At 41.2% G+C, this 23,245-nt stretch overlaps 1 protein-coding gene across 1 annotated transcript in view; it reads left to right on the plus strand.

The window, feature by feature from the left end:
• The window catches only part of PPM1L (protein phosphatase, Mg2+/Mn2+ dependent 1L), a 525,772-nt gene extending 504,498 nt beyond the window's left edge, over nucleotides 1-21,274 (plus strand). The window contains exons 3-4 of the mRNA XM_007948767.1: nucleotides 12,455-12,616; nucleotides 20,928-21,274. Coding sequence (XP_007946958.1) covers nucleotides 12,455-12,616; nucleotides 20,928-21,274 — 509 coding nt within the window. The remainder of the gene's footprint in view (nucleotides 1-12,454; nucleotides 12,617-20,927) is intronic.
• The last annotated feature ends 1,971 nt before the right edge of the window (nucleotides 21,275-23,245 follow it).

Here is a 23,245-nt window from a genome sequence, read left to right on the forward strand (position 1 = left end):
ATGACTATTATTCAAATTTATGCACCAACCACCAAAGCAAAAGATGAGGAAATTGAAGATTTTTATCAACTTCTGCAGTCTGAAATCGACCGAACATGCAGTCAAGATGTGTTGCTTATCACTGGTGATTGGAATGCAAAAGTTGGAAACAAAGACGAATCACCGGTAGTTGGAAAATTTGTCCTTGGTGACAGAAATAACACTGGAGATCGCATGATAGAATTTTGCAAGACCAATGACTTATTCATTGCAAATACCTTTTCTCCAACAACATAAACAGTGGCTATGCACAAGGACTTCACCAGATGGAGTACACAGGAATCAGATTGACTACATCTGTGGCAAGAGGTGATGAAAAAGCTCAGTGTCTTCAGCCAAAACCAGGCCAGGAGCTGATAGTGGAACAGACCATCAACTGCTCACATACATGCAAGTTCAACTTGAAGTTGAAGACAATTAAAACAAGTCCATGAGAGCCAAAATATGCTCTTGAATATATCCCTCCTGAATTTAGAGGTCACCTAAAGAATAGATTTGATGCGCTGAACACCAATGACCGAAAACCAGAATTGTGGGATGATATCAAGAGCATTATCCACGAAGAAAGCAAGAAGTCATTAAAAATATGAAAAAGAAAGAAAAGACCAAAAGGGATGTCAGAAGAGACTCTGAAACTTGCCCTTGAGCAAAGAGTAGCTAAGGCAAATGGAAGATACATAGGTGGGAATATCGTTTTTTGGTTTTTGTCCAAGTTGGCCAGATCGAATTAAATTCAGTAATTTATCAGATCTTTGGGGCAGTAGCCTTCCTAAAGAAATACTTTATAGTCAGTTTTGTAATCCACTGAGGCCAAAGCAAACTAGAGAATTAATAATTATTGGACCAAATTAACCAAAATCTGATTTGGGTTTATTTATTTATCTGAGTTGACACAGTGGCTACAACAATGAGCTCAAAGATACCAATGATTGTGAGGATGATGTAGGACCAGGCAGGGTTTCATTCTGTTGTACACAGGGTCTCTCTGAGTCGGAGCCAACTCAACGGCACCTGATAACAACATTTATCCTAATTGCACATAATTGCACAACCTTTATTTTGTCCCATTAAATGGGGATATTAGTCACTGTGTTCTGTTTGGATGTAAAAGATTGTCTGGAAATCATTCATGTTCAACTGCAGAAATGACCAATGGCATTCACAAGGGCAAACTCATTACTGCAAACTATTTCTCTTTCCTGCTGGAATTCTTCAGTAATAGATCTGTGCTAACTAACTCAGTGACCAGGGAAATCATGGTTGTTGTAAAACACTGTTAGTGCTGGCTGTAGCATTTTAAAAGTTGAATTTCATAATTCATAGGCCAAGGTAAAATGTAAGATGTGCTGTGTGCAATAGACATGAGATATCTGTGTGCATACACAAATAAATTACACAGTTACAAATTAAAGATGTGTAGAGATGTAACTTAATTTATATCTCTAGAATTGAATGTAGCTTAGCTTTTGAGTGCATATTGAAGCCACTGCTGAAATCTTGCTCCATTCACTTGAAGGTATAATCATTCGTTTCCTGATTTTTCTCACCTTCTTTTGTGTAAATACCAGTTGAGTTCATGTCTTTACCCCCTTTTTCCCAGAGGTGATCTAAGAGTCAGTATGTCATTTTTATCCTGGTGTCTGATGGAATGACCTAGGGTCTCTGTGCCTGTGGTTGGAAGGCCTACTCATCCCAGTATCGAAACTCCATTGTGTCGTTCATTCCTTCCTGGGGTGAGTAGTTTTCAGATGTTCTCCTTGATTCATACTAGGCTATTCTAGTAAGTTTCTCATTCTCATTGCCCTTCCATACTGGGGTAGAGGTTATGAGTCCATGCACTATGTCCTGGAAAGCAAGGCCTAGGTCTTTGTGCTTTGAGTTCCACTGAAACACATCAAAGACGCCCTCCTGTTATCTTCTTTGTCTCCCTCCTACTCTTCTACCTTCCTCATTTTCTTACCTGGCCAGCCTTACTGCTCAGAAGAGCAGGAAGAGAGAAGGCCTGGGCTGATGGATGTAAAAAGATTGTTTTCTTGAGAATATTGTCTCTACAGTGAGTTTCTACATTCTCTTTAAAACTGAAAAGCTAAGCACAACTATTTCTTTCTCTTTGCATTCCAGCCATAGCAATCCTAATCTTCTGTTGGACAATGGGTCAATCAGGCCAAATGGGGAAGGGTTATATACAAGCAAAAGGGCAGCAACCTCAGTTAATATCTCCAAATACCACCCTACAAACACATTATATGTACATGGATACATAGCAATATGATAATTTTGATAAGAATAGCTTAATCTCAAATGCCAGTTTTGTTTTTAATTGAAACCATAAGGAAAGAATTGATTCCAAGCTAAGGAATAAAAAGTGAAAAAATAAATGCAATTCTCTGTTATTCACCTGAGGCATCTGGCTGTGCCTCATTTCCAGCCTGCTGTTCCCTCCCCCCCTCCTCCAGGGCAAATTCCCCTTTTACTAAATTTCTATTTCAGAACTTCCCATTATAGTCCACTCCCATAGTGTTCATAACAAAGCAGAGACAGTACTTAGCATTTTCTGGGAGCTCTAAAGTTATAAAGTTTCTGGATATTTTCCTGAGAAATCCTCAGACACCATGAAATGAAAAAGAATACAACCAAAATTTCTGTGGCCTGTGTAGGAAGAATCAAATCAACCATGAAATTAATTTTATTTTATTATTAAAAAGACACTAAGAATCTGGGCTGTGATTCCAGAAAACCAAACCTACTTCCATCTAGTCAATTCTGACTCATAGCAACCCTACAGGACAGAGTAGAACTCTCCCACAGGGTTTCCAAAGCTGTAAATCTTTATAGAAGCAGATTGTCTCATCTTTCTCCTGTGGAGTAGGCTGTTAGGTTTGAACCACTGACCTTTTGGTTAGTAGCCAAATGCTTTAACTGTTGTGCCATCAGAGCTCCTTGGGTTGTGAAAATACCAGTTGAGTTCATGTCTTTACCCCCCTTTTTCCCAGGGGTGATCTAAAGTATTTGTAAAGTAATTTCAGTAGCATGCTATAATCTGAACTAAATGTCAACAATAGTTATGACAAGTGTGTTAATGAGCATCACAAAAATATGTCTGCTTACTTGGACCTCAAAATAGTCAAGCCCAGAGAGAGTGTATATAGAGCCTTCTGTAAAAAGAGGACCTGCAGTTTTCTAAGATCTCCCAGTGCGTGTGATCAACTTAACAGAAAGCAGTTCTCTTTAACGTGTTTATATTGAACTGAAAAAGAAGGGTCAGAAGGGTATCCAGGCTGCACCTACGTGTGAAATAAACATTATTATTGCAGCAGTTGAAAAGTGAAGTTGGGAACATTTCTGTTTCAGAATAGTGTTCATGAGCATCAGATGACACAGCTATACTTTAAATTTGGTGAAGTGTGAAAATGAAATGAATCCTTCATCAGATTCTGAAAGCTTGAGTTATGACTCCCTCCCCCATTAAAGAGATTAGTTTTCATATTCAAAGTGACACACTTCATTTGTGACAAAGACTTTGTGGCCTTCATACACTCTCATTTCTTCCAATCATTTTATTAATTATTATGTATATGATTGTTGTGGAACAGCCCAAGGATCCCTGTTAATTACTTAATATGGCTTTTCTAGCCACAGTCCTCTTGACTCCCACCAGGTGACTGGGTGGGATTATGCAAATGTGAGGTAGCCCAGAAAGGGGATTAGATAGCTTGTTAATAATGTAAATAAGGTACTATGGCTATAAGGTATGTGGAACCCTAATGTGGGGATTGGTCAGTTTTGCCATCTGCTAGGCCTAAAATGAGCCATCTGAGAGGCAGAAAGCGGGGAACCTCACTACCATCAAGAAAGAAAAACCAGGAGAGGAGTGCATCGTTGGATGCTGGACCTCCTCAGCCCAGGAAACAGAGAGAACTGTAACACTCTGCTGAGATGGCAAGAAAGGGTGAGAAGCAGCAGCAGAAAAATGGAGGCAGCAAAACAACCAAGGGACCAACCTGAGACAGAGCAGCAGGCTTACTGGCTCACAGAGTGAGAAAGAGGAATAACTTCAGGCTTGAGGCAAAGTAGGGTACCTCTAGGTACCTACCAGCAGATCTAAAACAACTTTGTAACTCATTACTACAAGAGTCATTACAGTGGGATGTTGGTTTATTGTATGACTCATTAATTACTATTAACTTAATAGCCTCCCTCACAGTTAGACTAATGTGTCAGGTGATTATGTTGGCCCAGCCACACCTTAATGTGGTTCTGAAAAGAGCCTGGCTCTGAAAGAATGTAGAGTAGGGGTTGCAAGGAATCAGGCAATAAACAGGAGAGAAAAAGGAATAAAGAAGGAAAGACTACAACTCACTTTTTAGCGTTCGAATGCTCCCCGACACATCTGTCTCTGCCATGGCATTAATTATTAGGAGAAAGAGTAAGTTACCAGCTCTAAGCAGGTAAAACTGGGTAGACTTAAGGATAAGGCAGACAGGAGTCTTATCTGAGAGCTGCCTGGTGCTTTATCTGTGTTTTAGGACAGGCCCTGACTGGTCTCAGCATGGGCTGTTGGAGGTGGGGGCTGGAAGCACCAAGATAGTGATCTTATCATTCCTGCCTGAGATACTCATTAATGGCTGCCTTTGCCTGCTTGTTTTCCAATATGTTGCACACCAGTATAATTTCTGTCAGTTATCAGGCCCTGATGTCATCTCAGGTCCTGAAATTGTGTTATTGAACTAACATTCATTGTCAAACCTTTACGAGATAAACTTATTTCTCCTCATCCTTTAAAATGTGTTGATTCTTCTGTGTTGTGTATAATGAGTAGCCCTTTGGCTGTTGTGACACCTACTCTGAAATCCTTCTCTCTTCCTCCCTCCTTTTTTCCCTCCCCTCTTCCTTCTGCCTTCTCCTCCCCTCTTCTCCCCCCTTACTCTTGCCACTCTCTCTCTGATTTCTTTCTTTTTCCTAAAGGTAAGGAAAAGGCCATTGTGAATAAAATTTAGCTTTAAATAGCATATTAGATTCATCTTAATATGGAAAAATATAAAGAAGAAAACATTTTTATCCAAAATCCCATTACCCAAATAACGCTGTTAATATTTTTTTAAAATAAGAGTATGTTTACTTATATGGTTAGAATATAACTAACCATATAGAATATACACTGTCTTAGTTATCTAGTGCCCTTAGAACAGAAATACCACAAATGGATGGCTGTAACAAACAGAAATTTATTTTTCTCACAGTTTAGGAGGCTAGGAGTCTGAATTCAGTGTGCCAGCTCTAGAGGAAGGCTTTGTCCCTGTGTTGGCTTTATGGGAAAGTCTTTGTCTTTTCTGCTTGTCTCCTGAGTCCTTGGAGATCTCCATGTGGCTTGGCATCAATCTTCCCTCATCTCTGCTTGCTAGTTTAGGTTTAATCTCTTTTTATATCCCAAAAGAGATTGGCTTAAAACACACTTTACACTAATCCTGCCTCGTTAACATCACAAGGACAACCTATTCCAAATGGGATTATAACTATAGGCATAAAAGTTAGGATTTACGACATATATTTTGGGAGGACATAATTCAATCCATAACATGCAAAGATGTAAACTGGACAAATTAGTACAAGGTTTAAATTGAGAATACCCCCATTCCCTCATCACCAATGCAGTCTCAGCCCCTCCTCCAGCATTAGGAGTCAAAGTAGTGTACAAAGAGGTATTATGCAAATACAACAGTGGTCACCCTGGTCCCCAAAGGGTCTGCCAGCCTAATGAGTTGAAGGATCTTAAATGAGACATGCAAATGGAATTGTATATGGGGGCAGTCAGTAGGGAGCTGGACAGCCATGAGATGTGATGCAAATAGCATGACCCTGAGCCCAGGAACCCAGGTCACTGTAGTTATCCCTTCCCCACCTTCCCTTCACCTAACTAACTACATGACCTTAAACTAGTACCTAAGTTTGCTTTGCCCTATTCAGGTATTTATAAAATGAGTATGATAATTATTTTTTAGCTAATGAAACTTGAATGCCAAAATAGGTAAGAATGTATTTTGTGACATAAGGCAGACCAGAATTATGAGATGCACTGTCACTGCTGCTGTTATTGACATGTGTCTCATGGAGAACAGTTTTCGCAAAGCTCAAAGGCAGAGGGTCACCAAATGCTAGACCAAATTTGATCCACTGTTGCCTTTTGTTTGGCTTGTGCTGTGTTTTAAAATGAAAGTTGGATGAGGATAAATAGCTTTATCTTGTAAAGGTGCAACAATGAATGTTAGTTCAATACCAATTTCAGGGTCGAGATGACATCAGGGCCTGATAACTGACAGAAAATTATACTGGTGTGCAACACATTGGAAAGCATTAAAAATCAGGAGTGTTCACATAAATATTAATCCCCTTGAAAAATATGAAGCACTCTTCACAGTGGCCCTGCCTTCCTAGGTGGCCACCGTCTTTGCTGAGGATCTGCTGTATCCTTAACATGTGTTCTTTAGAGTACCACAAGCCCCACCATTCCATTTCATAGCACCAACACAGAAACCTGATGGTAATTGTCACTTTTCATCAAGCTTGCCCTTTCTTAGAGTAGAAAGATATTCTCAGAACCCATATTCATATCAAATGTAGGGTGGGAGAAGCTACTTCAAGAGGACCACAAGAGATTCCTGCTTACCTGAGGGCACTGGACTTTGCAATCTTAATCCAAGAGCAGTAGAATTTCTAAACTAAAAGAGGTCAAACCAAAACCAGTTGCTATAGAGTCATTTCAGACCAATGATGACCCCGTGTGTGTCAGAGTAGAGCTGTGCTTCATAGGGGTTTATTACTGTTGTTGTTGTTATTATTATTATTATTGTGATTTGGGTGAAAGTTTACAGAGCAAATTTCCATGGGGCTTTTAATAGCTGAATTTTTGGAAGTAGGTCACCAGGAATTTCTTTCATGGTGCCTCTGGACAGATTGAAACCACTAACCATTTGGTTAGCAGTCTTCCACACTAACCAGGGCCTCCCAACTAATGCAAGCCCCTTGTTTTTGAGGCCTAGAGAAGTTCCGATGTCTTCTGATTGGTCGTTATTGAGAACTTTAAGTGTACTCACTATATTTAACCTAACAGAGAAATACAATTATATTAAAGGAAATTCATATCATACAGATCAAATTATTTCCTGATTTACAAACTTTTCCAATGTATACTGCAATATCTCCAAAAGGGACAAGTTGGTAGGGGCAATTTAAAACACAGCAACATAAAAACTGGTCACAGAAGTCGTTCCTCCTGGGGAGGGGGAGAACAGTGTAGGACAGGATTGCTAATGGTGTGGCCTAGTGGAGTCAAAGTGTCCAGATGTATACCTGGACAGTTGTTATCCTGTCTGAGACTTAGTTTCCTCATCTGAAGAATGGAGATAATTGTGCCTAATTCATGCAGTAGTGAAGATTATGTTATATAATGTAAGTAAAATGTTTAACACGTAGTAAAATGCTTAAGCAGTGGAGTCTATCATTATTAATATTTTTAGTATAATAATTCTGGATTTGTGGTTTCTTAAGTCATTCAACATATATGTATTGGGTGATATAATCAAAGCTAAGACACTTAAAGCCTCTGAGTCCCATTTTCCTCATGTGCTGAAAGAGAAGAGTAATACCTGCTTCTCCACCTTCTGTTGTTGTTGTAAGGTGCTTTCCAGGGCTCAGGCATTTGACTGCTAATAAGAGGCTGGCAGTTCAAACCCACCAGCCATTCCTTGAAAGGAAGATTGGGCAATCTACTTCCGTAGTGGTAACGCCTTGGAAACCCAAGGAGGGGTCGCTATGAGTCGGATCCAACTCCCCAGCAGTGAGTGAGTGAGTGAAGGTTCTTCTGCCACAGTGGCTGCAACAGTGGTCTCAAACATAACAACGATTGTGAGGATGGTGTAGGACTGGGCAATGTTTGACTTTGTTGTAGATAGGGTCACTATGAATCTGAACTGACTTGACAGCACCTAACAACAACAAAGATTCTGTTGCTAATGCAGGCACAGTCCCCATTTTCTCAAAATAGTACATTCCTAGAATCTGCATCATAAGGTACATCTTACTACTCATAGAAACAATGGGATTGTGTTCTTGACAAAAGAATTGGAAAGTCATAAATCTTAAGTATATCCAACAAATGTGAGTAAATCAAAGCAGCCACACTCTAAAACTCTCATTGACATTTTGTAAGCCGTTTATTAGACTCTCAGGAGCACTAGTGGCTTAGTGGTTAAAGCATCAGGCTGCTAACCAAAAGGTCAGTGGTTCAAACCCACCACCCACTCTACAGAAGAAAGATGAGGCAGTTTGCTTCTGTAAAGATTTACAGTCTTGGAAACCCTATTGGGCAATTCTACTCTATCTTATAGTGTTAACTATGAATCGGAATTGACTCAATAGTGGGTTTTTGGTTATTGGACTGTTAGCCCCTGAATCAGTTAGGATGGTGAAAAGAAGAATATATATAACTTAAAAAGCCTTATAAAGTAAAGACATTTGCTATAACACAGAACAAGACACCTAGAGACTGGTTCAGCAGTTCTGCAGCATTCTCAGGGTCCCATGCTTTTTACCTCTTTGCTCTACCATCCTTCATGGATTGCCTTGACCCACATGCATTTCTCCTTATTGCAAGATGGCTGCCACCATGCTGGCAAACACACAAAGACCAACATTCAGAGGCATGGGTCATTTCTTGCATTGTGTTTCTTTTAGTGAGAGTGAAAGCCTTTCAAAAGCCCCCAGCAGACATCCCCTTAAGTTCCATTAGCCAGGAGACCAAGAAAGCAAGCACACTGTATTTTCAGCTTCTGTGTGGAAGATAAGGTCTGTCAACAAGGAGTGAACAGGATTGGGCCTCAGAGGGTAGGGACAGTTTTATTTGTCTTTCTACACACAGTTCTAAGCACTGTGAATAGGCCCTCTTCAGTGTCATATTTTACATAAAATACTAACTATAATGAATATTTTTTAAACAATTAACACTAGCTGGTTAATTAGAAGGTCATTTGGAATGGTTTCACTGGTGCAGGAGACATATAGATTTGTCCTCACTATTTTTTCTAGGTCTTTGTTTTGCATTGCCTTCTCTCCTTCATTATCATCAAGGGTAGCCTTGATGAGAGTGGAAGTATTACCTTGTGGGGGGAGGGGGAGTGTTAAACAAGAGTTAGACCTCTCAGGTGAGGCATTAGTGGCTCAGTGGTAGAATGCTTATTTTCGTTTTCTGGCCAGTGCACCTCACACACTCATGTTATCAGCAAGTGAAAACCCTATGAAGCACAACAGTCTGATCCACAGCACGTCATGTACCCATGGTGCAGGACCAGGCGCATTTCGTTCCATAATATGTACAGTCACCATGAGTCAGGCTGACTTGACAGCAGATAACAAAAAACAATAGTCTATTAAACAGGATGGGTCTGTGTGTTCAGGCAGAAGCACCCATGTGGGCAGAGGCATACAGGTATGAAAGATGCCAGTGTGGTCAAGGAGTCTCATGGAGTTTCATGTGGCCAGAGTACAGTGTGGAAGAGGAGATGTTAGAGGAATAAATGCCATGTCAGAGATTTGGACCATTTTTATAGGCCAGTGATTTTCTGACTGTGCTCTGTACTGTCCTAGAGGATCCACAGAAAGGGGCCACCATATGAGGGGAAGGGAAGAACCATCTGGCTGAGCTCTGGCCCCCTCCTCACCTCTGTTTTAGCCAGAGCATCTCTATATGTATTTGTCAGCTATACTGAGCTGCCATGGAATATTTTACAAGGGGGTGGGGGCCATTTCTGCACTTAGAAATATATATGTTGTTGTTGTTATGTGCCATCGAGTTGCACCTGACTCATAGCGACCCCTCCTTGGGTCTCTGAGGCAGTATCACTACAGAAGTAGATTGCCCAATCTTCCTTTTGAGGAGTGGCTGGTGGGTTGGTGGGTTTGAACCGCCAGCCTTCTGGTTAGCAGTCAAGTGCCTTAGTCACCATGCTACCAGAGCTCCCATATATATATACTCTTATATGTGACTAAGAACCACTGAAGGATTTAGAACAGGGTAATGACATGATGAGATTGCACTTAAGAAGATCACTGCTGTGACATTGTTGATAATAAACTGGAATCAGGGAGAAGATGTATAATTAATGAGGATCTGAATTAATGTAGGAAACATAAGAACAGAGGGTAGGGGATAGATTTTTAAATAGATAGGTCATAGAGAATGAAGGGAACAAGGGGGAAGATAAAAAGTCTAGGATAATGCCCTGGTTTCGATGTGAGGGAAAGTGTGAAAGTATGTGCCTCTATGGATAAGGGTAGAGTATTGCAGCCATGTACAGATGTGTTGGGGAGCATTACTGGCGCAGTGGTTAAGAGTTCATCTGCTAACCAAAAGGTCAGTGCTTTGTACTCACCAGTGCTTTGAACTCACTCTTTTTCTGCAGAAGAAAGATGAGGCAGCCTGCTTCCATAAAGATGACACCCTTGGAAAACCTATGGGGCAGTTCTACTCTATCCCGTAGGATCGCTATGAGTCAAAATTGACTTGACAGCAGTAGGTTTGGTTCTGGTTGACAGATATGCTTTGGGTAGGAGGAGTGCTGATGAGTTCTCTTTTGTAACTATTTGCTTTGAGCTGCCTTTAGCACAGGGAGATGAAAATGCCTACTAAGTAGCTGGTATAGACCTCAGGAGCATCACTCGGACTACAGGCAGAGATAATAGTGGAAGCCCAGATCATGGAAGTGCTGACCCACAGAGTGTGCAGAGTGAGAAGGAAAGAGTCCTTTATAGAGAGACAGCTCCAAGTGTTATATTGACATAGTTCCTTCAAACCATGTTGTTGTTAGCTGCCATCAAGTTGGCCCCCCATTCATGGTAACCCCATGAGCAGTGGAACAAAATACTGCCTGGTGCAGCATCATCTCTATAATCATATACATGAGGATGGATGAAGACCACCAGTATGAAAAACTGAGAAAAATAATGCCTAATTTTATGAATCATGCTTTTGTTTTCATTTCTAGTCATATAACTGAGTTTTTCTTTTTGTTGTTATTAAAATTTTTTCCTTGACAATTTCTAAGATTAGTCTTTTTTTTTTTTTTTTTCTTTCACGGCTTTTCAGATAAAAAAAAAAATCTTGAGTTAACCAACATTTCCTGTGTTTCCATTTCTGATCAAGGCAGGTTTTAGTTAAATAGGCTTAAGAATGGAAAATTTCCAACAGAACTATAATAACTGAAGATACTAATTATTCAAATTATTCTCCCTGCTCTTGATATTAACCTGCATTTGTGTTTTATGTCTACTTAAGAATTAGTCTTTTTTGTTGTTCTTTGAAGACTAAAGAACAGTTTAAATACAGTTTACCTTCTTATTATGGACTATAACCTTCTTAATGAGGAGGGAAATTTTAATGAAGACTAATTAATGACTAATGTTTACAAGTAAAGGAGTTAACGGTTGGAGCAAGAGATGAATGGATTCAGTATTTCAGCAGGTATTTGCATACTCAGTGGCTCTGTCAGAAGGGAGCAGGGAAAGGAGAGAAGCTACAAACAGGGCACCATGCAGGCAGTGAGGGCGGGCTCCAGTGAGACCTGGTGAATCAACTATATTTGCTTTTATCCACTCATTTCAAAAAGGATTTGAAGAGAGGTTGTCTGTGTTTTGCGTGGGCTCTAGATAAGCAGCTCTTGAGTCTTGTTTCTGTTCTGACTCTGACCACCCCACCACTTGTCTACCTAAGCTTCATTCCTGTCATCACCCTAAATTTTTCTGCTTCCAGCTTCACGGTCTGTCCTACCACACACTGGAGCTGACCTGTTCTGGTCACCAGTCTGTGCACAGGAAGGTTTGACCTCGGGGCCGACTCAAGAGCAAATAACAACAACAACACAACACACCAGCAGCTCCCTTGTGGCTCCACAGGATCTGGCTGTTGGCATCTGTCATTTCCTGGCTCTTCAAGGCCCTCCAGCAGAGGAGCCCACCCTGCCCCCATTCTCTTCACTTTCAACTGGGAATTCATAGATGCTCAGTGCCAATGAGAAGCAGAAAATATGTATCAATTGTCGGAACTTTCAAACTGATTTTGACTCTCTCCTAATCCTTTTAAATATGATATGTGTTTAAATTAAGAGTAGCAGAGACAAAAACAATTTGAAAAATGATAATGTAATCCTAGCCTATTTCAGTGCCATTCTAACATGGTTAAGAAAATTGACTGTCAGATTTGATCAATGTTATTGAAGAGAATGGCTATCATTACTGAGTGGCTGGAGTTAAATTCTCGCCCAGCAAGGGAGGTTTGAATGACTAAAGAATCCAGTCACTGTGAGAAGCAACTGAATCTCAGTGCATTGCTGACCCCCCTGTATTGCATCTCTCTTCTGTTTTTCAGGCACGACATGCTTGATTGCTCTGCTGTCAGATAAAGACCTCACCGTGGCCAACGTGGGCGACTCACGTGGGGTCCTGTGTGACAAGGACGGGAATGCCATTCCTTTGTCTCATGATCACAAGCCTTACCAACTGAAGGAAAGAAAGAGAATAAAGAGAGCTGGTGAGCTTGTGAACACCCTGAAGAATGTCTGCCATCTTTGGTGGACAGGGTGGCTGGCTGGAAGAGTCCCTGGGGTTTAAAATCTTTAGTTACCCAGTGACTAGTAGATGAATACATGGACTGCTGCTGAAGTAGCTGAGTCTTTGTAACGTTGTCTAGCAAATAAATGCCCACTGGATTTGCTTTTCTTTATGATCAAAGATTTCAAAGTGGCCAAAGAAGCCCTTTCCCAGTTTGAAGGCTAAGATCATTGGGCCCCCGCTTCCAGCACCCCAATTCTCTTCTGTTGCATGCCCCCTTCCCTCCAGCCACATGAAACTACTAACCATTCCCCAAACTTTGTTGTTGGTTTTTTGTTTCTGGTAATAATTGTTGTTGCTGTTGTTAGGTGCCGTTAAGTCTTTTGTGACTCATAGTGACCCCATGCAGAGTAGAATAGTCTTCCTCTTTTTCACTGATGCTTCACTTTACCAAGCCTGATATCCTTCTCCAGGGACTGGTCCATCCTGATAACATGTCCAAAGGACATGAGACGAAGTCTTGCCATGCTGTTTCTAAGGAGCATTGTGGCTGTACTTCTTCCAAGACAAATCTGTTCTTTTGTTACTCTGTGATATATTCAGTATTCTTCACCAACACTGTAATTCAAAGACATCGATTCTTTTTGGATCTTCCTTATTCATTGTTCAGCTTTCACATGCATATGGGGTGACATACAATATCATGGCTAGGGTCATGCGCACCTAATTCCTCAAGGTGACATCTTTATTTATTATTTATTTATTTTTTTAACATTTGAAAGAGATCTTTTGCAGCAGATTTGCCCAATGCAGTACATCTTTTTTTTTTTTTTTGTGATTTGGGTGAAGATTTACAGAGCAAAACACTTTACATACAGCAGTTCACATATACTTTGTCTCATATCATTGACCACAGTTTACCATAATGCAACAGCTCCTTTCCCCCTTCCTCCCCATAATTACCTCTTCCCAGTGTCCATTCCTCCATATACTCCTGCCCCCTGAGCTGTCTCCCTGTACATAAGCAGCCCTTCTTTCTCCCATGATTGTTCTCTCCAAGGAGTGTATCTACTTGAGGTAAATGTTTAACTCATATGCCTGTATTTTGTTTGGCTGGAATACCACAGGTGTGGGTTCAATTCCAGACCTGAAGGGCAGCTAGGGGCCATAGTCTCAGTGGTTCCACCAGGCTCTATCAGACCACCAATGCAGTACATCCTTTAATTTCTTGATTGCTGCTTTCATGGATATTGATTGTGTATCCAGGTAAAATGAAATCCTTGACAACTTCAGCATTTTCTTCATTTATCATGATATTTCTTATTGGTCCAGTTGTGAGGATTTTTGTTTTCTTTATATTAAGCTGTTCTCCATACTGAAGCTGTAGTTTTTGATTTTCATGAGTAAATGTTTCATTTCCTCTTCACTTTCAGTAAGCAAGGCTGTGTCAATCTGCATATCACACTTCTTCTAATCTTGATGTCACATTCTTCACATAGTCCACTTTCTCAGCATATTAGCTTAGCATACAGATTTAGTAAATACGGTGAAAGGATGCAACACTGATTTTAAACAATGATTTTAAAAAATGCAGTCTCCTCTTGTTCTGTTGAAACGATTGCCTTTTGATCTATGTACAGGTTCCTCATGAGCACAATTAGGTCTTCTGGATTTTTCATTCTTTGCAATATTATCCATAATTTCTTATGATCTACATATGCAAATGCATTTGCATAATTAGTAAAACACAAACATCTTTCTGGTATTCCCTGCAGCCAAGATCTATCTGACATTAGCAGCGATATCCCTCATTTCATGTCCTCTTCTGAATCTGGCTTGAATTTCTGGCAGTTCTTTGTTGATGCACTGCTGCAACTGTTTTTGAATGGTCTTCAATATAATTTTATTTGCATTTGATGCTAATGATATTATTCAATAATTTCTACCTTCTATTGGATCACCTTTCTGTGGAATGGGTACAAATATGGATCTTTTCCAGTTGATTGCCCAGGTAGCTATCTTCCAAATATCTTGGTATAGATGAGTGAGGACTTCCACCATTGCATCCATTTGTTGAAACATCTCAGGTGGTATTCCAGCAATTCCTGATTCCTGGAGGGTTTTTTTTTGTTAGTTTGTTTGTTTTTTGGACAATGCCTTCACCGCAGCTTGGACTTCTTCCTTCAGTACCGTTGGTTCTTGATCATATGCTCCCTCCTGAGATGGTTGACTGTTGACCAGTTCTTTTTGGTATAATGACTCTGTGTATTCCTTCTGAGGAGCAATGAATTGCTTAGTATGGCCCTTCTAGCCATAGTCTGTAACTCTTACCAAATGAGTGGGTGGGACTATGCAAATGAGGTGCTTGTGGCCCACCAGGGGGATTAGAAAGCTTGCTAATAATGTAAATAAGGGTGCATGGCACCCTTGTGGGTGTAGGACCAAGCAAATAAGGTGCATAGGACCTTAGCAAGGGGATGGGTCAGTTTTCCCATTCTTCTAGGCTTAAAGTTAGACATCCCTGAGACAGCAAGGAAGACCTCACAACCGTCATGAAAAAGAAAGGGGAGTGTATCCAATGGACCCAGGATTTCTGTGCTAAGAATCTCCTCGACCTAGGCGATAGACAGCTGTAACACCAGAGACAGCAAGGCACAATACAAAACAATAGCAGAGAAACAGCAGGAGCAGAACCAGGAGACCCACAGGAGATAGCACAGTGGGTTTCCCAGCCCATGGAGTGAGAAAGCTAAGCATTCTCAGGCAGGAGCCTTGCTGACAGAGTGCAGTGCCTCTGGGCCTTTGGTGAAGCTAAATTGCTGACCCACAGAACTAGAGTTGATTGCCTCCAGGCAGGAGGCTTATGAGTGGGAGTGGGCTGCCTGTGGGCACTTATCAGCACAGATAAAAGAACTTTGTAACACTTCTTGGAGCAGAGCAGAGGCCAGGGTTAGAGAGAAACCTACCTGCCAGCGCAGCTGAGAAGAAGCTGTCCTGATCAAAGAACTGTATATTAAGCATTCCTGAGCCTGAATTATAACCTGGTACTTCCCTAATAAACCTCGTAATTGTGAGTATGAGCTGTGAGTTCTGTGTGACCATTGCAACAAATTATAAAACCCAACAGAGAAGTAGAGAATGCCACAGGAGGGACAGTTGGTGTCAGAATTAGTAAAAAATGTTGGCGGGAAGAGGTATCTCTGACCACCACTCATAGGAATCAGCTTTGGGCTATTAAAACAGGTAATGATTTTCCCATTGTGAAGTTAGAGGAGGTGAGATGCCTCTCCACCAAGTCATTTTTCACACCTTCTATCTTCTTTTGATGCTTCCTGTGTTGTTCAATTTTCTGTCCATAGAATCCTTAAGTTTACTATTCATCTGTCAGTTTGTCATACTGTGGTGGCTTGCATATTGCTGTGATACTGGAAGATATGCCACAAGTATAACATTTAACAGCAAGGTCACACATGGTGAACAGGTTTCAATGGAGCTTCTAGACTGAGATGGATTGGGAAGAAGGACCTGGCAATCTACCTCTGTTAAAAATAGCCAGTGAAAAAGTTACAGATAACAGTGGAACATTATCTAATACAGTGCCAGAAGATAAGCTCCTCAAAATATGACTGGGAAAGACCTGCCTCCTCAAAGTAGAATTGACCTTAATGATGTGGATGTAGTAAAGCTTTCAGGACCTTCATTTGCTTTTGTGACATGACTCAAAATGACAAGAAACAGCTGCAAACATCCATTAATAACGAGAACATGGAATGTACAAGTATGAATCAAGGAAAATTGAAAGTTGTCAAAACTGAAATGGAATGCTCGAAAACTAATATCCTAGGCATTAGTGACTGACATGGACTGGTATTGGCCATTCTGAACCAGACAACCATATGTGGGAATGACAAATTGAAGAGGAATGGCATCACATTCATTGTCAAAAAGAACATTTCAAGATTTATCCTGAAATAGAATGCTGTCAGGTATAGGATAACATCCATTTACCTAGAGATCAGTTAATACTACTATTATTCAAATTTATATGCTAACCACTAATGCCAAAGATTAAGAAATTGAAGATTTTTACAAATTCTGCTGTGCAAAAATGATCAAACATGCAATCAAGATGCATTGATAATTAATATTGATTAGAATGTGAAAGTTGGAAACAGGGACACAACATAGTTTGAAAATATGGCCTTGGTATAGAAACAATGCTGGAGATCACATGATAGAATTTTACAAGGACAATGACTTATTTATTGGAAATATTTTTTTCAACAACATAATCAGCAACTATACACATGGACCTTGCTGAGTAGACTACAAGGAATCAAATGAACTATATCTGTGGAAAGAGATGATGAAGAAGCTCAATATGGTTGGTCAGAAAAAGGCCAAGGGCAAACTGCAGAATAGACCATCAATTGCTCCTATGCAAGTTCAAGTTGAAGCTGAAGAATATTAAAACAAGTCTACAAGATCCAACATATGGCCTTGAGTATATCCCACCTGGATTTAGAGACCATCTGAAGAATAGAGTTGATTCATTGAACACTAATGACTGAACACCATATGATCTGTGGGATGACATCAAGGACATTATACATGCAGAAAACAAAAGATCATTAAAATGACAGGAAAGGAAGAAAAGACCAAAATGGATGTTGGAAGAGACTCTGAAACTTGCTCTTGAATAGAGAGTAGCTAAAACAAGTGGAGGACATGATGAAGTAAAAGAGTTGAACAGAAGATTTCAAAGGGCAGCTGGAGAAGACAAAGTATTAAAATGAAGTGTGCAAAAATGTGGAGTTAGAAAATCAGAAGGGAAGAACATGCTCACCTTTTCTCGAGCTGAAAGAACTGAAGAAAAACTTCAAGCATCAAATTGCAGTGTTAAAGGATTCTACAAGCAAAATCTTGAACAATGCAGGAAGCATCAAAAGAAGATGGAAGCAATAAACAGAGTCACTGTACCAAAAGGAATTCATTGATGTTCAACCATTTCAGGAGGTAGCAAGGATCAAGAACCAACGTTATTGAAGGAAGAAGTTGAATTGCACTGAAGGCATTGATGAAAAAATAAGACTCCAGGAATTGACAGAATACCCATTGAGATGTTTCAACAAAAGGATGCAATGCTGGAAGCACTCATGCATCTATGCTAAGAAATTTGGAAGACAGTTACCTGGCCAACAGACTGGAAGAGATCCATATTTGTGTCCATTCCAAAGAAAGGTGATCCAATAGAATGCAAAAAGTATCAAACAATATCATTAATAATACCGCATGAAAGTAAAATTTGCTGAAGATAATTCAAAAATTGTTGCAGAAATAAATTAACAAGGATAACAATTGCATGTCCTTTAAGATTCACTTTAAAAGTATCCTTTTGGAAGTCTTTCCTGTCACACTATGCCAAAGGCTCCTCCCCAGTCCTGGGTTAGGGGCCCTTCACTGTCTTTCCCAGCATCCTATGTGGACGTCTTGTGTCACCTTTCACAATGTATGGATGTACCTGGCTCTCTTTTCTGTCTTGCCTTCCTGTCTATGAGTTCTTTGAAGGCAGTAATAGGTCTTATTTATCTCTATACCCTGAGTACCTAACACCGTGCCTGGTCTAAGTAAATATTTCAGAGGGGGGTCACTTATTCATTCATTGATTCAACATTCTAGGGGTTAGGAATATACCAATGCCTCCTGCCCCAAAATAAACAAAAACTCTTGTGAAATTTACGTTCTAGAGTTGAGGTAGGGGATTGGGAGGGAGTGCTCAAATAGATATTAACATTAAAAAGACAGTCAATTATGTAGTATGCTGGAAGATGCTAAATGCTATGGAGAGACATAAAGCAAGTGAGGGAATTGGAATTGTCAGGGGGTTATAATTTTAAATAGGATCATCAGGGTGGGGCTCTTAAGAACATAACATTTGGATAAAGACTTTAGGAATTTTCATGTGATTATTACGTTTTCATAATTATATTTGGAAGGTTCCTTTCTATCTGTGGGAAGGAGGAATTCTTCCCCACACTAGACCACCCCCTGCAGCATGGGGCCTCTGTGTAAGTACCAGGCTGCAAGCCCGGCTGTCAAGGGAGGCAGAATGTGCCTGCACACTGCCTGTGGGCCCAGGATCACCCCTGCTGTCCAGGCTAATTTGCAGGTTGACTCTCAGTCTCCACAGGTCAGCTCCTGCCCATAACCTAATCAACATTTGAGTTTTCACAGAAGGAAGCTGTACTGTTGAGTCAGAAAAGGTTAAATTGTATTACAACCCCCTGCTTCAGTGCCTGCTTGAGATGCAGAATAATTTTTAATGAAAGCTTTTGTCAGGTTTTTCTGTTGATGGGGTAGAATAAACGATGTTTTAGGAGCATCTATCAAGCTTTGATGAGCCAGGCAGTAAGAACAAAATATTGTGGCTTCCATACTGATGAAGCACCAACTCCACATAAGAGCCCACTATAACCGTGGGCTTAAGATACAGCTAGCCCCTCTCTTGTGCTGAGAGGGAAGGGGACACTAGGCAAGGATGTGTACACCATATACCTGGAAACGTCATCTTAACATCCAGTGCTCTCTTCTGAAATGTCACTCCCACTTCATCCTCCCTTGCCTTTCCTACCATATCCACCATTTCCTCAACCACCACCACTGTCACCCCAGCACACACACACACACACACACACACTCATACACACATATATCAGTGCAGTGATTCTTTATAGAAGCAACTTTGGATGCCATTTCCAAAGAGTTTAACCTATTATCTTTTGTCAGGAATTTGGTAAAGTGTGTATTTTATGGCAAGGCTTAAGGGACAAATGGGCTGATCACCTGTATGTATGTTTTCACTGACCCCAGCTTTCCTTTCAGGACATTATCCCCTTTCCTACTTAGCATGACAATAAACTGCAACCAGTCTGGGGCAAATCATGCTGATCTTTTCACCTCCACTGCTTATATAGCTGTCAGTTTTAATAACAACAATACTGATAGCAGCTGCCATTTATTCTGTGCTCATTATCTGCTAGGAGCCAAGCCTAGCACTTTACATACACTTTCTCTTTACCTACCTTATGGGGTCAATGATACCTTTCCTAATTTTACAGCCAAGAAACTGGAGCCTCAAAGAGGTTAAGTTACCTGCCCAGTGGACACACAGCTAGGGATTCATGAGACCAATTGAAAGTCAGATCCATCCGACTCTTGCCCATTGTACATACTTGGTGAATGTTTTCACTTATATCCTTGCCCATAGATGTTCCACCCATCATTTAAGGCCCAGCTTTAGTACTCCCTCCCCCTCAGTCGTCACAACCAGAAGCTATCATCCTTCCTTGCTCCATCTGCCGACAGCATGTAGCATGTCCCAGTCTCCCTTAGGGAATAGTGCGTTGTGCTTGTAGTTATTAATATGGCAGACTACTTCTTTGGAGGAGGGTCTGGGCCTTGTATAACTTAATATCCTGCAAATTGCCTTGCACTGAGTAGGTATTTAATAAAGATATGATGAAAGAAACATAAATGAACAAAGATCTGTTTCTCTTAATAATAGATAGTTACTGAATGTATATTATGTTTGGTCACTCTGGTAAGTGATTCATTTGAAATAATGCCTTTATTTCTCTATTACTGTCCCCATTTTACAGCCAGGGAAATCAAGGATAAGAGAGAGAGTTTCTCATTCACTGTCACATATAGCTAGAAATGAGAGAGCCAGGAATCAAATCCAAGCAGCTTGACCCCAGAGCCTGAACCTTTAACCACTGTGGTAAAAAGTGTTTTTCTTTAATCTCGATCCTATCTGGGGGCTTATTCACAGATCTGTATAAGCACACCTAAGGGTAGCCTTAAGTTCAAGACATATACCAGTATATGTCTTGGGGCCATCCACCTGACTTTACAGCATTCTTTTGCCACTTTCCGAGAATTCCCATCCTTGTGCTCCCTACTGTCCCCTTCCCTCTGTCAGTCACTAAAAGGCCAAGGTGTTGTTAAATTAAAACTGATGACCTCTCCCACACCTAGCTCCCTGTCTCCAATTTCCTTATTCATATATTCTCGAAGGCCTTCAAGATGTCAAGGATGAGGCCATGAGAATCTACTGGTAGGTTGCCAAACCCCAAGCCACACAGCAGGAATGATGCTTAGTACTGGCAGTGGGAGCAGGGAGGGAGGCTGCCCATGGCCCCCCGTTCATATCCAGTCAGCATGCACCCAGGCTGTGCTAGGTCTATACAATATCAACTAGTCACGCTAATGGGCTCTTTCTGTCTTTCCAGGTGGTTTCATCAGTTTTAATGGCTCCTGGAGGGTCCAGGGCATCCTTGCCATGTCTCGGTCCCTGGGGGATTATCCACTGAAAAATCTCAACGTGGTCATCCCTGACCCAGATATCCTGACCTTTGACCTGGACAAGCTCCAGCCAGAGTTCATGATCTTGGCATCAGACGGCCTCTGGGATGCTTTCAGCAATGAAGAAGCTGTTCGATTCATCAAGGAGCGCTTGGATGAACCTCATTTTGGGGCCAAGAGCATAGTTTTACAGTCATTTTATAGAGGCTGCCCTGACAATATAACAGTCATGGTGGTGAAGTTCAGGAATAGCAGCAAAACAGAAGAGCAGTGAACCCTTCAAGGGTCTCAGCTGCCTTAGACTAAAAGACTTTCGACACACTGGTCTCTTTTTAACGTAGTGAAAAGTGTGGGAGTTATCATTAGGATCATCTATCCCAGACATGGGTGTCCCCCTCCCTGGTGGTCTTAGGTATTTATTCAGTGATGAGCAAAGAGAGTTCTTGGCCAGTGTATATGAGAGGCTGGAAAGTGCTTTCTTCATATTTCCCCACACTTTTCATCTGATGTTCAAAATATATAAATAATAACTATAGATTCAGATGTATGACGTGAATGGCTTAAGTGCCATATATCTCCCTTTGAGGATTCTTTTAAAGATCCCTTGCCAGGTTCTCTAGGCATCACACTTTGTGTCTTCTCTTTGGAGGAGTGGACCAGGCAGGTCTCCCAGAGCAACAGGAGGCAGGCTGCAGTCACCTGTGAGTCAGGGCTGCTGAGAGGCAGGGCTGCCCTGACGTCTTTGTCCTCCTGAGCCCAGGTTTTCTGCTTGGCAGCAGCGCAAAAGCAAATTTGAAATTGTGTATTATTCCTTGGCTGCCCTTGGAGATTGAGGGAAGCGGGGAGAATAGGGGATCAGTGGCAGCTGCCTTCACAGCATAAATCACCCTTTCCCTGGCTCCTTTTATTAGTTACATTGACTGTGTCTACCACCTGACCAGCCTTTGTGCGTTTATCCTAATAGTGCATGAGTTACCTTAATAACCTTTTGCTTATGCCTTACCTTATGTAATAGGCAGCTGTTAAATTTCACCACCAGACATGACAGTTTTGTCTTACATTACCAAGAAACCATATTAGAGGAAGTGAAAAAAAGCAAGTCGCAATGACGTTATTCAGCCATAATTCCTTCCACCCTTAAGGGTAAATAGCGGGGGGAAAAATGAGGAGTGATTCACAGTGCCCCTTGGGAAGTCACTGTTTGCATTGGAGAGGAAATTGTGTGCTGGTGTAGTTGCAACCCTGAGTTAAGCTGCAGCTGCCAGTTTTTGCTTTTCTTTCCCACTCCCCCCCCATCTTAGTAGCTTTCAAGAGTCTTTCAAGCAGTGTTCTAAGAAGCAGCAGCCTAGAATTGCGTCCACGTTCCTTGAAGCAGAGTTCCCAGACACTGCCTTTTGGCATTTTGGTGACAAAAACCAGGGCAAGCTTCTTAAGATGGAAAAGAAAGGCAGCAGTAGTAGTATGCAGTTGCTAATCACTGTCCACAGGAGCTGGCTTTCCTCAGGCAAATGCAGACACACCCCCATCTGCCTGCAGGGACACCTGCCCACCCCCCCTCATGCAATGGAATTTAAGCTCTAAACCTTATCGCTCAATCGGTACAGGGTTATTTTTGGCCCAGACTTGCTGCTCCCGGTTTCCTATCACCAAAGTCCCGTTTCCAATCTCAGTATTTTACAAAATAATTTACAGAAAATGCTGGGTCATCCTGTTTGCCTGACTGAGGCGGCTCACACAGCCAAACAGGATTTTTTGTTATGTTTCGACCGGCAACCGGTGTGAAATGGCAGGTGTTCACCGGGTTTTGTTCTTTCCAAGCGGTTCTTTGTCGTTACAGCTTCTCACAGAACCTGTTCACTGGCCCCTTGCGCGCACATTGCCCCTCCTCCCGCCATCCTTGAGTTGTGCGCTTTCACAAAGCAGGTTCCAGGATGAAGCGGTAGCAGTGTGGCTGCGGAGGACTGCAGCCTGCCTCAGTTCCTCTCGGCAATGAGATTTAATCATGATTTCCCAAGAGATTTGCTGACTTTTGTATACTGTATTTTCCAGCATTAGAATTAGAACCTTGGTTATTATTTTCTTAGCCATAGAATGTTCTAGTACAAAATATCTGCCACCACTTTAGACTTAAGCATTTGCCTGTTCAGAGACACTTAATTTTTGCATTTATGCGTCTAGATTGGGGAGTGGTGTATGGAAAAGAAGGGCTGGTTGTGACCAGTGATGGGACAGGTCAGACTGCGGA

The sequence above is a fragment of the Orycteropus afer genome, unplaced genomic scaffold (genome assembly GCF_000298275.1).
Source record: "Orycteropus afer afer isolate SDZICR_OR568_19922 unplaced genomic scaffold, OryAfe1.0 scaffold00223, whole genome shotgun sequence".
In the NCBI taxonomy this organism is placed as follows: Eukaryota; Metazoa; Chordata; class Mammalia; order Tubulidentata; family Orycteropodidae; genus Orycteropus; species Orycteropus afer.